Source organism: Typha angustifolia, chromosome 11 (assembly GCF_048772165.1).
Source record: "Typha angustifolia cultivar Huaian chromosome 11, ASM4877216v1, whole genome shotgun sequence".
Lineage (NCBI taxonomy): Eukaryota > Viridiplantae > Streptophyta > Magnoliopsida > Poales > Typhaceae > Typha > Typha angustifolia.
Genome location: NC_133249.1, coordinates 8,647,744 through 8,664,748, shown reverse-complemented (window position 1 = coordinate 8,664,748; position 17,005 = coordinate 8,647,744). Strand labels below are relative to the sequence as shown.

The following is a 17,005-nucleotide window of genomic DNA, read 5'->3' as shown; positions in this document are numbered from 1 at the left end:
GTCACAAGTGCTAGCACTTCAATCAAAGATAAAATCTGAGCATCAGGATTTCTCGAGGGGCCCAACTTCTTGGGCAATTAAGACATATACTATTGCAGATAATTTTGTTAGCTGCAACTACTATTTCTTATTTCATTAGCTATAAAAAGGCCAACAGCCAATTAACTAGGATCTTATTGCTAAAGCCTCACGCCAGCCAACATTTAATTGGCTATGGAATATTGTTTCTCAGAAAAAGCAAGCTGGATTAATATACTGCAAATAGTAATCTGAATGATGACTCTTAGTTGCAACTAAGTGGAAGGGAAACATTTGGAATTCTCCGTTATCTTCTCAGCTGTAGCTCTAAGTTAATCACTTCCAATAAAGCTAGGCAATTGAATTAGCTTTGTTGATTACTAAATCTCCGAAGTGAAAGAACTAGGAACTTAATCGAATTGTAATCACTGTCATACTTTTCTGATACCAGGATATATGCAACTTTTTCTTAAAATTCTTATATTAGTTTAGTAAGAATAGTGAACGTTTCAGTGCCATAATAAATATGTTAGCTAGTAAAAATATTTATTGACACAAATAATTTAGCCAACAATTATAAAACTATAATGTCTATTAACTACAGTAGTTGCTTGAGTTGTCACAAAAATGACCTTCTAATCTCTAAGTATCTTACTTGATGGAAAATTTATAGATATATATCCAACATTAGGGACCAGCCGTATTTATAGTGTAACAAATAGGTATCATAGTCCATCAAGTAACCCAATCGTAATTCCAATCTCAACTTAAAATGAAATATTTTACCTAATTAGATTTTTATCTAATAATATCTTTATAAAATAAATTAATCTAATAATTGTGATTAACTTAGACCAATGAAAGATATAAGGCTAACAGTTGTCTCCAAATTTCTCTTTCTCCACATCGCAAGCTGCAACTCACTGAGAAATAGTCACTCTTTTGATACCTAATTTTGAAGTTCTACCGCAATAAGTGCCATGCCTCTTATCCTTTCTTGAGGAGTCACATCTCCCTGGCATACGTTCTCTATATTGCAACCATATATACTGACATACTGACGGAATAGAACTATCCATATCTGGATCCTTCTTCGGAATTCCAGGAACAAACGTGACAGCTACTGTCTCTACCTTGACATGATGAGATATGACTTGCAGCCAAGAAGATCATCATCCATCCACATGTGAACCTTTAAAGACAATCGAAATGGGGAAAAGAAGTTCATTTCATCTGGTATTGTTTTCATTTTTAATGTTATTTATCAATCTACTACTCTAATAGAGTTGGTACGTATCATTTCCTATGATCAAAGAGGTCATAGAATTAAGTTATAAAAACAACATCCGCTCCTCACAAGGTAATAGGGTACAAATTCAATGTGAACATGTGGTCTTGCACCCACATTTGGACTCTGTTGCACACGCTTTCCTCCTTGAGCTTCGTCGTTCCATCTCCAATGACCACCTCAGATCCCACAATAGGGTCGTCGGTCACCAAGCCTAACTTTCGGACCAGATGCTCATCTAAGAAGTTGTGCATGCTCCCGGCGTCAATTACGATGCTCACGGTGACCTTCTTGATGATTCCGTCCACCCGTAGGGTCTTCAGTGCATTGACGTCGGAATAGGAATGGAATGAGATCTCCGCTTTCATGTCATTGACCTCTAGCTCTTCCTCGACGTCCTCTGGGTTCTCTTCAATAGTAACATCATGCGCTAGTCCATCTAGGTACAGATCTTCTTCAGCACCTTCGAGTCTGTCAATCAACATAACGGTACCCATCAATTTTGCACATTGATACTTGGGGACAAATTTCTCATCACATCTGAAATATAATCCTTTGGCCCTTCATTCCTCAATCTGAGCAGGTGTTAGGACTCTCCCAGGGGTCTTGACAATACCCTTGACATCATTGGACACCCAAAGTGGTGCCCTTGAACCCAATGAACTAGCTGCGGTCTGGTTTCCCGCCACCGGGTATGCCGTGGCTTGCGATGGATGTGCTGTTGTCCGTCCATCTCTACTGGTCCATGAATTCCTCGCTATCGATTGCAACTTCATATATTTCTCTTCCATCAAGAGAGCATCCTCAATCTCTTGCTTCACTGTGGTTGGACGCAATGCCCTCACATCTACTCGAATGTCATGTCAAAATCCAACAATGAAGATGGATTTCAATTGTAGGTTTGACCAAGGAGGAACACATTTTCCACTTATCTTGTTGAATCCCTCTCTAAAAGTGTCCACCGTCGTCTTCTGAATGATCTTGGTCAGCAAGGCATGGTAATCCTCATATCTGGAGGTACCAAAACACTGGTAAATCTCAGTGCTAAAATTTTTCCACGTGTTCACCTCATTTTGTGCATCCGCTAATCTAAACCAATGAAGGGCTGACTCCTCCAAATGAATCAAGGCTAGTAGAACCTTCCGGTCCTTAGGGGTACCTTGCCAAGTGAAGTACCTCTCGGTCCTATATATCCACTTAGTTGGGTCGTCGCTTTTGAATAGAGGTGGCAAAATTTGACCTGACCTGATAACCCGACACAATAACTAGGCTCTTAATCTAGTTTGGGTTTTACTATAATCGGGTTCGGGTTGTAAACAGGTCAACTCGCCTAACCCGTTTAATAAACGGGTCATGTTCGGGTTTACACAACTGACCTATTTTGACCTGTTTGATCCGTTTAAGTATATGGGTCGAATTGGGTCAGGTTGGATCCAGTCAACCCGCTAACCTATATATATATATATAAACCCTAACTTAACCCTCTCTCTCAAATTTCAATCTCTCAACTTCACCTTCTCTAGCCACCTCAGCATTTCGAAAGAAAAAAATTGCCCCGCCTCTCTCTCCAGCTTTGCCACGCTTGTCGCCTCCCACACCTGCAGTCGTGCCTGCTACCTCCCTCACCTACCGCCTCCCGTGCCTACCTCCTCCCGCACCTGCCATCGTGCTTGCTGCCTACCGCCTACAGCCTCTCGCGTCTTTGCCTTCTACATCTCTGCTCCCCTTCTCTGCCTGCCATCCCTGCTCCTATCTACGCCTACCACAACCATCTGCCGTAGTGCCTCTCTCCTTGTCTTCGCCTACTGCGCGTCCCCATCTCCGCCTGCCATCGCCTCTCCGTCTTCAGCCACATCGACCACCTCTGACCTCTCCTGCCTCGTCTTCCTTGGTAGATCTAGAGCTCGTCGCCATGAGAGCCAGCTCCTAGAGCCTTGCCTCTGCCGCCGCCGTTTCGCCAACTCCCACGATGCCTCACCTATTGGAAGCTGCCGATGAATTTATTTTTACTAAATATTCCCATAATATTATAAATCTAATGGATTTGTGTAAATGTGTGATATTTTTGTTAAATGAGTGTTGTGTTAAATGGATGTAAACTAGTTAAACTGGTTGTTAGTAGTGTATAGGGTGCTAAATGAAAGAATAATTATTTTTCACTAGCTACCCTATTTTGATGCAATATTATTATAACAGAAAATTCACTTAGTACAGAGTTTTAAATGGGTTAAACAGGTTGTATTGATGGGTTAAATGGGTTGAATAAAAAGTATAATATATTTATTAAATGGGTTAAATGGATCGTGTCGTGTTACCCGTTTAATAAACGAGTCGTGTTCATGTTTAGAAAAATTGACCAGTTTATTAAATGAGTCATGTTCGTGTTAGTACTACTTTGACCTGACCCGAACCTGACTAGACCCAAACCCGGCTAACTCGACTCGATTGCCACCCCTACTTTTGAACTTTGAGAATTCCACACGCACAGTCGGCCGAATGGCATTTTCTTAGTTTGGGTCCAAGCCCAAACCCTCTCTAATGGGCTGAGGGTGTTGCTCATGTCTGTATAGGGTCTCCTTCGGTTAGGAACGTCATGTAAGAAGTCGTCGCGATTGAAGCCTATCCAATCTATCAGTTTGGCCCTCGGGTGGCGTCCAAGTGGTGCTGGTTGATGATCTAACCCTCTCACCTCTGGGCCACAATATTCTTGATGCCTCCTGGCCTCTAGATAATGCTCCCCAGGGTTGGGCAGCAACCCCTCACATCTTGGAGGTATATCAGTGGTGTCTTGTTGAGGATTTGAAATCGTTCGTTTGGTAGAGCTTTCTGGGTTTAACCTTTTGAGTTCCTCCAAAAAACAGTCTTGCCTCTTGCTCATCTGCCTCAAATACATGGTATTCTCGTTAGTGTTTGCGATAAGATTGAGGATGAGATGGTTGAGATCATGGATCTAGACTGTCGGTGCTTTGGTAGATGGTGACAGAGTCACTTTCTCACGTTGCGCTTCAACCTCAGGTGGAGGTTTGTCTACTCAAGTTCTTTGAGTAGTTTCTCCTACGTGGTCCTCTTCTTCCCCTCTTCTAGCCATGGATCTTATTGTAGCTATGGGTGGCCAAGGTTTGACCAGCTCTAATACCAAGAATGATATGAACCAAACTTACCCCAGGTTAACCATAGTTGTAGGAAGACAGACTAGCAGTCTGTGGAAAATATTCGCTAAATATTGTACTGTTATTAGAAAATTATGAAACTAGTTGGGTTCAATTCGTATCTTTCTGAACTAAGCTTTTGGTATTTTCTCCCTTTGTAGATTCGGAGGGATAAAGTTCAAGGAAATCTTGGTGGAAGGGTTGATGAGGGGAAGTGATGGCAATGGTGGAGATGTAATGAATATGGGGTAATGATAGGGGTTGCCCGAGGGCTGTAGGGTGAAGGAAGAGGAGGAAGAAATGAGTCTGTGTCCCAAGAAGGAGGGAGAGTCTAACAAATGAAGGAGGCTAGGGGTATCCGACGACGATGGTGCATGGCTTGGGCTTGAAGGAGGAGGAAGGAGAGTTCAATCTAGAGGGGAGAAGAAAAGATAATTTGATTAATTTATAAACCCTAATATGGCTGCCATCCACATTATGTATTGATGGCTAACTAGCAAAACAACCTAAAAATAACGTCCTAATACAAGCATCTTCGTCGAGTGCGTTCAAACATGCCTGAAACGCGTTCGAATGCACTTTGAGTGATCTTTGTCTTTGCAAATGCACTAAGGCCTTTGAACGCAGTCATTGAACACAATTTATGCGTTCTCTATCTTTAGGAACACACTTAGGCGTTCGAACGGCCGCGTTCAAACGCCCTTTCCTGGCATTTGAGCACACGTGGCAGAAACTTTATTTTCTACGAAAAACTAGAAATTACATAATAAATGAAACCACAAGTTGAATCCTAACATAGATCTTAACTCTAGAACTCTTCTAAGTTTCCAAATCTAACCACTATCTTTCTCCATGAGCTATCCTACCTTACTATTGTTCTACACCACCCTTGACTGTCCACCACCCTCTAATGACCGCACACCGCAATGTCGGTTATTTATGTATCTATCCAATTTCGATCTTCCTTTAGTCTTTCAATTTCAACTTTTCATTACAATCTTAGAATCATGTGAAACTCGAGCTACAAATTCCTAACTCAATCAGGAGGCTACCACATATAAAATGATCATAATTTTCTTATGAATAGATCGGTCCATATCTAGTTTGTATCAGGGTCTCTGTGAAAATCAAGTATAGTTCGAGAGGTGTAGACGTAATTAACACCCCAAAAAAAACTATATTGTCTATAATTTATTAATAGACCAGGTGTTTTTCTTTTCTTTTTTTAATTGGGAAGAGATGGAGATAAACATTTTATTAATAGTTCGTACCATTCAACTAAATCTATAATTTATTAAATCTAGAAATATATAATTTATATATCAAAGAACATAATTAATATTAACTTTTTTATGAATTCGAACAATATCTTTGCTCTGATATCAATTAATAAATTGTACTAAGACTATATTATCTATATAGTAGATCATGTACTTACCAGCATTGCTATTCTTAATATCCACGTCCTTGCTTGAGTTGTCATGAAAACGACCTTCTAGTCCCTAAATATCTTATGTCATGAAAAACTTGTTGATATATATATATAAGATTAGGGATTGACCATATATACAGTGTAATAAATAGGTATCATAGTCCATCAAGTAACCCTATCGTAATTCCAATCTCAACTTAAGATAAAATATTTATCTGATTAGATTTATATCTAATTATATCTTTATAAAATAATTTAATCTAATAATTATGATTAACTTAGACCAATAAAAGATAAAAGGCTAACACTTCTCTCCAAATTTCTCTTTCTCCAAATCGCAAGCTGCAACAACCGAGATATAGTCACGCTTTTGATACCTAACTTTGAAGGGTACCGCACTAAGCGCCACGCCTTATCCTTTCTTGAAGAGTCACATCTGACATACCGACGGAATAGAACTATCCATATCTGGAACCTTCTTCGGAATTCCAGAGGACCACAAAGGAACAAAGGTAACAGCTACAGTCTCTTACCTTGACACGATGAGATATGACTTGCAGCCAAGAAGATCATCCTCCATCCCCATGTGAACCTTTAAAGACAAAATCGAATTGGGGAAAAAGAAGTTCATTTCATCTAGTATTGTTTTCATTTTCAGTGTTATTAACCGACCTACTACTCTAGGAGGATTGGTACGTATCCTTCGTTGTAATTGACTCTAAATAATTAATATAAAAAAATTATTTAATAATTTAGTGGCTTATTATTTGGTTCAATAGTTTGACTTGATTGATAGTTCGACAGTGCAGTTAATTTAGAGGAGCAACTCAATAGCATAGCTGCTTGTAGTATTATCTTAACAATATTTAGTTTGGAGCAATAGTTCGATGATGCATAAGGCTTGAAGTTTAGACTAGACGGTTTAATATATTGACTATAATTTGGTGAAGCCTAAGTGTCTCTGTATCTAAGGATGATTGATCCTTTGTCAAACCTATTTCTAGCTTTCACTCTTGAATAATAAAAACCGAATTCTACTGTTCTTTATAAATTTGCACAGTGTTGAGATTTTCATTGATGAACCAGTTAACTAGTTCGCTTTAAAGTTAACTAGTTAGCTTTAAAGTTTTGGGAGTTTAGTTAGAGTTGCCTTAGATTCTCCTTTCATCTCGAGGATGAGTATACTGGAACGACGTTTAATGTTGCGGTCCCATTGTTATTTATTTAGAAACTGACCCTATGCTTATCAGGAACTTATAGTCTGAAAGTGTATTTAATTTTCGTACAATTTGATTCTTTTCCCTTTATGAACAACTTCAGAGTTATCAGTTTATAAGAAAGAGACCTGCGCATGAAATATAGGGAGGAAAAATTACATACAGTGTTTAAAATATAAACAAATAAAATCATCATTTCATATCAGCTTAAAAGTTTAGAATTAATATATAATTAATAAGTTAATATAGTATTAGGGTTGTTCTATCAGAATATGTCCGTTAAATAGTAGAGAGGTAGTTTCCGCAGCTAAACTTGGCTGAAGTTGGTAAAATCCTACTCTCTTTTATTTGCATGAAATAAGCAGGTGAATAAATTAAGATCATGTCGGTTAGTTCCCTCCTCCATACGGCAATGTCTCCATACTTCAACTTATTATCTTTGGAACCTTGCTCCTTTATATACCCTGGTGACCATGTCTCCTTTATTGTTTTGAGCGCATTTCGAATATTCTTTTTATATCTATTCTTAACGAACCACGACAGCCGTATTAACTGTTAAACTACTCAGATTTTGAATCATCAGACCCTAAAAGCATTGAAGAAATTAAGTACTCTCATCTAATGATCAAATACTTAGGCATATATATGGTGAAGAAGAAATAAATGAAGACTCTCTTTTTTTTTTCTTTTTCTTTTTTCTTTTTGTGGTGGAAAATAGAAGATCTTGGACTACTCGACTTTTATCTAAATCGATTCAACGTAGAAAAAGTTGTTGAATCTTGCAAATTAGACAGCATAAGGCACAGTGACAACATTTCAAAACCAGTTCGTACTTGGCACACAGGAAAGGATAGCAGAAAGAGCATAACGCCGGATATGGAGGTAAAAGTCATTTTGTCCGCCTCTTCTTTTTGTCTTCGTTCCGCCGTACAAAGACGATAGAAGTTATACATAGCTCAATGATTGTTGCAAAAAAAGGGTGAACTTTATCTGCATTGGAAGTATGGTTACTTGGACCTTCATGAGTAGAAAACAAACTATTATCCCTTTATTTTTTAAGAAAAAAATGACACGCATTTATATATTATTTTAAACTAATTTTAGAAAGTTGGACGAGCATCCATGGATGATCTAGAAGGTCATTAGTTCAACTCTAATTCTAAGCAAATTTACAAATTTATTATAAACAAATTATCTAATTATTTGATAATTTAGCTTGACTTAGTGGCATGATACTACTGAGCTCAAATTAGTACAATGGCTCATTGATGTGTTGAATTAGAGGAGCAGCTCAACAGTGATTAGATAGAGCAATAACTTAGCGGCATAATGATTTGAAACTTATACTAAGACGGTTTTGTATGTTGACTAAAAAAACTTAGTGGGAGACTTAAGTGTTTTTATAGCAAAGGATGATTGACTTTTTATTCAGTCCATATCTAACTTTAAAGAAAATTTATGGAATAAGATGTCGAGTTTCCCAAGCTAGGCCTCCACACTAGGCGGTATAAATCCAATAGATGTATTCCTTGGTAAAAGGTCCACCAAGGGTGATGGACATATCAAAAGGAAAACTAGGGTTTGTCGACAGAGAGGGTGGATATTATGCTAGGTCTTGCTTTTGGTTTGCACCCATATGAGACAACCCATCTTGGGTGTGGTCCTTGACTATCAAAGTGTGTAAGAATCTAAGTGTAGGCATTGGGTGGCTTGTGGGAGGTAGCGCCTCTATCTCAATCAAGGATGATCCATAGCTTTCTTATATAGATCTATCTAACCTTCTACTCTCGAATAAGATCAACCAAGTTAGAGATCTCATCTATGGAGAAGATCGACTTGAACTAGTCACTCTTCTACTCCAACTTCTTGCTAAAGTAGCCGCATGCAACATGAATACCGTATTAGGTCCTGTTGTACCTTACCTTTTACCTAGATTAGATTTGAAAATTTATAATAATGTCCTAAGAGACGGATCTACCACACTTTATCAATAATAAAATACAAATTAATAAGTATAGAAAGAATAATCTCAAATACAGATTTTTACATAGAAAAATACAAATCACTACGTAAAGAACTTACAATTCAAACTTAGATCAAAAATCAATCACTAATAATCATAACAATTATAAGATTGACTTACAGAAAGTCCATTGATCCCCATGATTATTTTTATAAAATCTTGTTTGCTAAAATCCACGATGCACCAGTTTTCATGACTAGTTCTCAACCTCAACGATTCTCAAGGATGATTTTTCCATTTGAGTGACTCTCAAGATTAATTCTTTTGGATCCAATATAGATATATAGAGTAAAAGAATAATTCAACACATTTTGTCCAAAGCTAGAAGGTAATCTCCAATAGCCTCTAAAAGATATTTCAAATAAATTAAGAAAAAAAGGCTTACAAGGGCCAAGTTAAAACCTCCTTAAATACTTCTTCCAAATAGGACGTAATGGTTCTCAAAATTGATTTACAAAGTCATGAAAAAAGTGAAAAATTAAGTGCGTTCGAGCATAAGGTCTAAAAGCATATGTACCCAATCTCCTTTTGTAGATTGTTTCAACCAAACTTTAAACATCTGTGCATCAAAATTCTCTAACTATATAAATGTAAGAAATTGTCTTCAAACCAAACTTTTTGACATTTTTAATTCGAACCACTTTCCACTGGGTTAGAACCATTTCTTGAACATTTACTTTCGCTTCAATTTTCTTCACCTATATAGAACCTGTGTATATGCTTGTACAAAATATTTTAGATATATTTTGAAACACATTACCAATTACATAAAAACCTTACAGAATCACCGAGATGCTCTCTACTTCATGATCATTTACTTCCAAATTAATTAGCCTATAAGCTGCTTTTGCTCAAGGGGACATGACATTGTCAATGTCCAACAAAAGACCGAGCAAATATATTGAAAACTACTTCAGAAGAACAAGACTACAACCCGCGGGTGCATACCTTTGTTCAAAGATGTGTATTCTCACCACCGAAAGAGGTATTCCACACCGCCATATTCACCACCTCTGTTGGTCATACAAGGCATTGGCTATGTGAAATAAGAATGATAGTTTTTGAGTAGTTCATATATAGCTTGATAGTTTTTGAGTTAATAATATTTGACAGTCTAGCAATCTGACATTGATAAGGTTTTTATTAATTTGGAGTTCATTGGAGGATAACTTGTTGATTCATTGATTTGATTTAGCCATGACCTTGCAGATGTATTTTCTACAATAGCTGATGTATTTTCTACTCGTATATTGGGGATTCCACTATTCCATTAATTAACGGACTCAATTTTATCTAGCTAGTGGATCTAGCACCCCTTAGTACTAGCAATTAATATAGCAAAAACTTATCTCTTCCATGAGGTTGTAATTGAGAACGTTGTTTCAACCAGGTACAACATATTAATTATGCCCACCTGCTTCTCTTTCGGATTTACTGCACTCTTCCATCTACTATGTTTGGATTCGGACGATTGGTTACACAAATGTGGAGTACATCCTATTAATAAATGCCTATGCGTCGGCACTGAGTTTAAGTGTGTTCTTAAAGAAAAAAAATCCAAACTAAAATAAGTTTACCAGCAATCTATTTTATAATCATTCTTCTAGCTTGTCATCCATCCAACTATTTTATATTTACTTACAAATTCAATTATTATTTTAATTTTTCTCTTTTTTTCTCATATTTTGTTACGAACCAGCCTAATCCGATCCGCGACGATTCCGAAACTTAGATCCTAGCTTGATAGCCCTCCAATGGCTATAGAGATGCTAGGGTTAGTTCTTGGTGTGAAATAAGAAAAGTTGTTGTGGAAGAGAGTGGTTAGAGGCTGGAAGATGCCGACCAAAGATTTGGGCGGAGGAAGAAAGGAGAAGGGAGAAGGTGCCAATGGATAGAGACAAGAAAGAAAGAGATAGGGCTAAAACCAATTCCAATAACAAGATAATCTTAATTAGGGTTTCCTCCACATATATATAGAGGCTTACCCTAAGAACTCCTTAATTAACATAAAAACACTCCAAACAACCTTAACAATCCCTAATTTAATCCACAGTTACGCCGCGGTGCGTTCGAACGCGCCAAATTGCGTTCGAATGCGAAATTTTCGTTCTTTGTTGATGCGAACGCGATGTAGGCGTTCAAACGCACCGTTTTTTGTTCAGACGCATCCTGACAAAAATTGATTTTATTGCTTCTACATACTCAACTAGATAAATAGGCTCATTCCTATAAACCCAATGTCACGCGTGGAGCCAATATGAATCGAATCGTATCATATTCCTCTGTCCTCTTCTAGTCTTCCATCAATTATAAAAGATATTTATGCCATAATAAAATAATAATGACACTATTAATCTAGTTTATAATCAAACATCTAATTTTCGTAAATCTAGTTAAAATACTTTATTCAAGATTATATAAGAAATGAGAATTATTAATTAAGTTTTGGAGTTAAATTAAATACAAATACTTTTTTTTTTTTGGTTGAAAATCACTGAACCCAAATGCTACCCAAGTATAGGCTACCCGCCACCTCAGTGACCATATTAGATTCTCTACAGTTCAGGTTTTAGTAAATTTCTGTAACCAACCTACAAGTCAAAATATCATTCGCTACTAATTCTGTTCAAGATTCCTCTTTTCAATCAAATACCCAAGTGGATTGCTTAGTTCTGCAATTCTACTGTGCCCAACTTGGTTATTCTTTATATCCAGCTCATTGAATTACCCCCGCAACTAATAAAGATGCAGGCAATCCACAACCCATCATGATTACCTAATATATATCCTTAATCCTTAATAAATGATTGAAAAGACCCAATAAGCGCAGAAGATTAACATGACAAGCAAAGTAGACATCCACTTTATAACTTCCTCTGATATTAATAACTACTCACTAGCTTATCCCGCAGCCTCTCTCCACTACTACTCATTTGGATCCAAAAAGAAACTAAATAAAAAGCAACACCCACTTCCCACTTCTCTCCTCGCTCTCGCTCTCTCTCTCTCTCTCTCTCTCGTAATCCATTCCACACAGCCATGCCAGTTCCCTACCACGAGATTCCCCTCTTCCCTCCTCCTCCTTCTCCCTCACATTCTACCAACCAGAAGTGGGGCCCCTACTCGGGACCCGGCGACTTCGGCGCCAACATAGCTGTCATCCTTGCCGCGCTCTTCGCCGCTTTTGCTCTCGCACTCGCCCTCAACGCCGCCATCCGTTACCTCCTCTGCCGCCACCGACGCCGCCGCAGCCCATCCTCGGACGACCTAGAGAAGAGTACTCCGGCGCAGGAGCCTGCCATGGTGTTCTCCGCTGGGACGAAGCTCGCCGGAGCTGGCGCCGAGTGCGCCATCTGCTTGGCGGAGTTCGCCGACGGGGACGCCGTCAGGGTTCTCCCCGCATGCAACCACGGATTCCACGTGCGATGCATCGAGCGGTGGCTGGCCGCACGAAGCTCCTGTCCGACCTGCAGGACCAGCTGCCACGTGGCGGCGGCGGCGCCGGAGAAGAGTGGGGCGGGAGAGGCTTAGAGGCTTGGCGTGTGAATAAAATTAGCATCTAATCTTTGTACCGTGATGTGAGAATCCAACGGTGCGTATTTCTTTAATCGTTGTGGCTTTCTTTTTAATCCCGTGTAGCCGATGAAGAATTCGCACTTGAGTTGGGCTGCAATTTTTTTTTTTGGTCTGGATTCTGCTATTAGAACGAATTGTGGATTAAAATTGGGATTGGGTTATTTAGTCATGGTTGTCTGTGGGCCAGATGCAGGAATTTCATACATATGAATACTTGGCAGCTTTTGGTTGGTCGTAGAATTTTACTTGGTCAAATTGAGTTTTGATTCAGTTTAGTTCAGCACATTTACGACTTCGGCTCAACTTGAGCTCGGTGCGGCTTGGCTGAAGCTCGACTCAGTTTAAGTTGAGCCAAGCCTAAAGTAAGAAAAACAAGACTTGTTTATTAAACAAGCCAATCGTTTACACCATTATTTGCAGTAAAATTCTGTAGTCAAATGATTTGCCCCGGAAATGTAAGTAACTGATGACTTGGATGAAAATATAGCTAGTATTAGTTAGACCATACTTTTCTTTAATAATGGAATATGCAATAATTGGGTATATGCTGACTTTATTAGGACCCATAATATTAAATTATTTAAAAGAGAATTAACTTTACTCCCACAACGATTGCAAGCCGTAGTTTTCTTTTTCATTAATCACAAGCCCATAGGATATATGTTTGCTCTTTCTAGTATATAGATGGGACATTTGAGCTAACTCTTTTAGATATGTTTTATTTTGTGCATAAGAAATACTTTATAATTTAGAATTTTCTTAAATATATTTTACAAACAAATACTCATTTATGTATATTTTCGTTAAACTTTATATAAGATAAATCATGTAACATATTATTCACAATCTTATTACAAATAGAGGGTGTGTGATAAAGTTATGTACATTTTCTAAACGAAATTTTTAGTACAATTAACATACTTATTTATAGTAACCAAACACAAATTCTTGCATAAATTTATTTAATATAATAATTATATTTTATAACCACACAATAAAATGTGAGTAAAGTTATAAATATACCTAATTTATGTTTAAGAGATGTGCATAAAGTTATTTAAAAAAAATATACATGAACCGAACGAGGCCTTAAAAAACTGGGTGCAACGAGCACAAGATATGCACATATGGTGAGCATTTCGATGGAAAATTTTAAAGTATTAGCATCATTCCATCTCAAGGACACCCTGTTGCGGTGGTTTTGCTTGACAAGTTCCTATTGCTAAATTCGGACCTGGATTGACTTCATCGAGGCCTTGTGCAAGTGATTTGGTCCAACCGGGTACAACAACTTCCACACCATGCCTACCAAAGTTTGCCGAAAGACTGATGAAAGCGTGCATGGTAGAGTTTAAGCACATCTGTAGCTGATGCGATCCACCATAGTCTGATCTTCACCAATGTAACGCTTTCCTATCTGGTCTTCATGGCGATATCCAAGCAGATGTCAAGTCCCGAAGGTTAAGTACCATGGAGGAGATGGTGGAGGATGCACTACTTATGGAGGAGAAGCACACGAGTTAAGATTGCACTAGAGAACATTGTGGATCAGATATGACACATGCTAAGCCGATCGATCGAGCGCAACAACCGGGAATGCCACAACCGAGTGGAGGACATTGACGATTGCTATTAGAGCGAGAGCTCCCTTGAGGCTCTCTAACAATGTGAAGCATCCACTTAGACCCCTAAACAGACTCTCACACCTGCTTAGGTGGAGGAGCAACACTCCAAGGGGCTATGCTTCCGTTTGTGACAAGAAGTGTAACGCCCTTGCTCGGCACGTGCACGCCCACATGGCATATGCAACGCACTAGATAGGACGGGCGGAGCCGCCATGCATAGATACACTTATCATCAACATAATTCATTTTAGAGATAATACATACTATTAACCAAATAAACCTATTAATATATGAAAGTCTAAGTTCACAATAATATACATTAAACCACTACATAATTTGGTAGGACCTACATAGGCCATGACAAACCATCACGATATAACTAAAACTACTAATATATGAGTACAACTTAATATCTAGATAAACTGTCTTCTATACCATCTTACGTCTACAACTCACCTCATCTTTGCTCTAAAATATCTTTATAAGATATCTCAAGTCGTTATCACAGACCGTATATCTAAGGGGTTTAGAAAATAAATAAAAAGAGTCATGAGCTAAATGCTTAGTAAATAGACTTTACCTTAAGTCAGTGATGCCAAATAGAGAGTAAATCATATACTGGATACTATGAATCAGAAAAGGAGCATCATGTTATGAATGCGTATATGAATGTATCCTCAATAATATATAAATTAAATTATGTCATAATTGATCAAGTATATAATTCTTGACAATGTATAAATAAATCTTCATGTCATACCATTATCATAACTCTATCAAATATGCTACATATGATGCATGCTAACCATAACCATATTATGATATCAAATACAGCCACATATGATGCATAATATATACTCGATAATTAAGTATATCAGACGATAATAAAATCATATGCATTTTTCAACATTAATGTCATCTCTAAATATTATCATCATACTAGGCCACTATGCATAGTCAACATCTAGTACCCAGTCTCAACATTATACCTGAAGGCTCAGAGTATACTCTGCCATCTACAAAGAGTATCTCAATCATAACTATACCTTGTCATCCGCTAAGGATATTAACATCCATATAGATCGGACGCCATTCTAGCCAATAGAAATACGTGAGGATAATTTGCCACATGTGCTTTAATGAACGGCATGTGTCCAAATGTCTATTGTGCACACAAACTAATGATCTCGGACATAAGACCATAGGATCACGATTATGTCAAGCGATTAATTATGCACTAAGTGCATCCTAACCTTCGCACCTACTCGAGTATCCCCACGCTTTCTATTAACTATCATATCGATCAAATTTTATGATTTTCTTCTAAATGACAGATCATATGTATTTTATTCAGTACTATGTCAAGTCATATATATTAGAAATTTTGATAAAAGAGGAGTTAAAAGAGAAATAATGCGATGCAATCTCGAATCACACATATATCACATGCATACTCATGCTAGTCTATTACATGAATATTCATAATTATCTCGACATAATGTCATAATAGTATAGTTATCTCTAATTATCTTTTTAACAAACCAGCATACTCATATATAAGATCAGTCTAATTGAATGCATGATAAGATTCGGCCTCGGGGCAGGAGCACGAGCACGACAAGTGTGGGATCAATTCCTAGTCATTCGCCTTTTTGAGGAACTTAGGTTTCAAATTTTAAATTGTGAATGGTTCTGTAGAGATGTGCTCGACCATCTCATAAATTTAGATGCAATAAATATAGAGAGAGGAAATGATTTCATCTGTAGAAAGAATTAGATAAAATATTAACATCTTGGTTGCAAAATAAGATTCCAATAATGGGTGCAAAGATTTTTGAGTATTTAAAGGCTAATGACCTTATAAACATGATGTTCAAACTAGAATTGTGAATTGTGTAGTAGTCGCTTTGCTAAAAGCTAATACAGATAAGCTCGCCTATTTAACCTAGCTTGGCCTGACCTCTCTCGGGCTGGTGGGTGGCAACAGGCTTGACCATTCTAGCTCGACCCGAACCCGTTCTAGCTCGACTCTCTATTTAACAAGCTGCGAACAAAGTGCCTAGCCCACCTGATGATCACCTCTAACTAATTGGCATGATCGACTATATGAGTACAAGGATCGATGTTAGGGATCAGTCACCATGAGGACGAGACATTAGAAGCATGGTATATTGTTATAATCCAACCACAAGTCAAGTCCGTTTGGTCGAGTTGAGTTGAGTCGAGTTGAGTTAGTAATTTTATTTATGGCTTTTAATTTCAAATTAAAGCAGATATAAGCCTAATGGGGTGAATTCGATCCGACTCGCTATGACTTTACTCCTATAAATAGGAGCAGAGATCATAGGTTATTATTATGTTTGGAAGGGATATTGAATTTAGTTATTTTATTATTTCATTGTTATCTTATCATAGCCATTAGATTGTCTTACTTTCCTAGGAGTAGATGTTAACCCTAAAATCATTCCAAGCTTCAAAACCCTAGCCACCACCTCCACTCACAATCCACTCACTCTTATGGTCGACCTCCACCTATCCACGATAGTCCGCCACTCTCCAACAACAGCTACAACGTTGAATAATCCATTTTAGCCCAATTCTAACCTTCCCTCACCCTTTTGACCATAACTTCTTGCTCAAGTCTCCAAATTCACTTAAACTAAAGCTAAAAGAACCC

The 17,005-nt window shown here is 37.8% G+C and overlaps 1 protein-coding gene across 1 annotated transcript; it reads left to right on the top strand.

Moving 5' to 3' along the window:
- Nucleotides 1-11,986: 11,986 nt before the first annotated feature.
- On the top strand, nt 11,987-12,973 carry LOC140770694 (RING-H2 finger protein ATL79-like). The gene has a single exon (XM_073111945.1). The coding sequence runs from the start codon at nt 12,167-12,169 to the stop codon at nt 12,656-12,658; it is 492 nt and encodes a 163-aa protein (XP_072968046.1). The 5' UTR covers nt 11,987-12,166; the 3' UTR covers nt 12,659-12,973.
- The last annotated feature ends 4,032 nt before the right edge of the window (nt 12,974-17,005 follow it).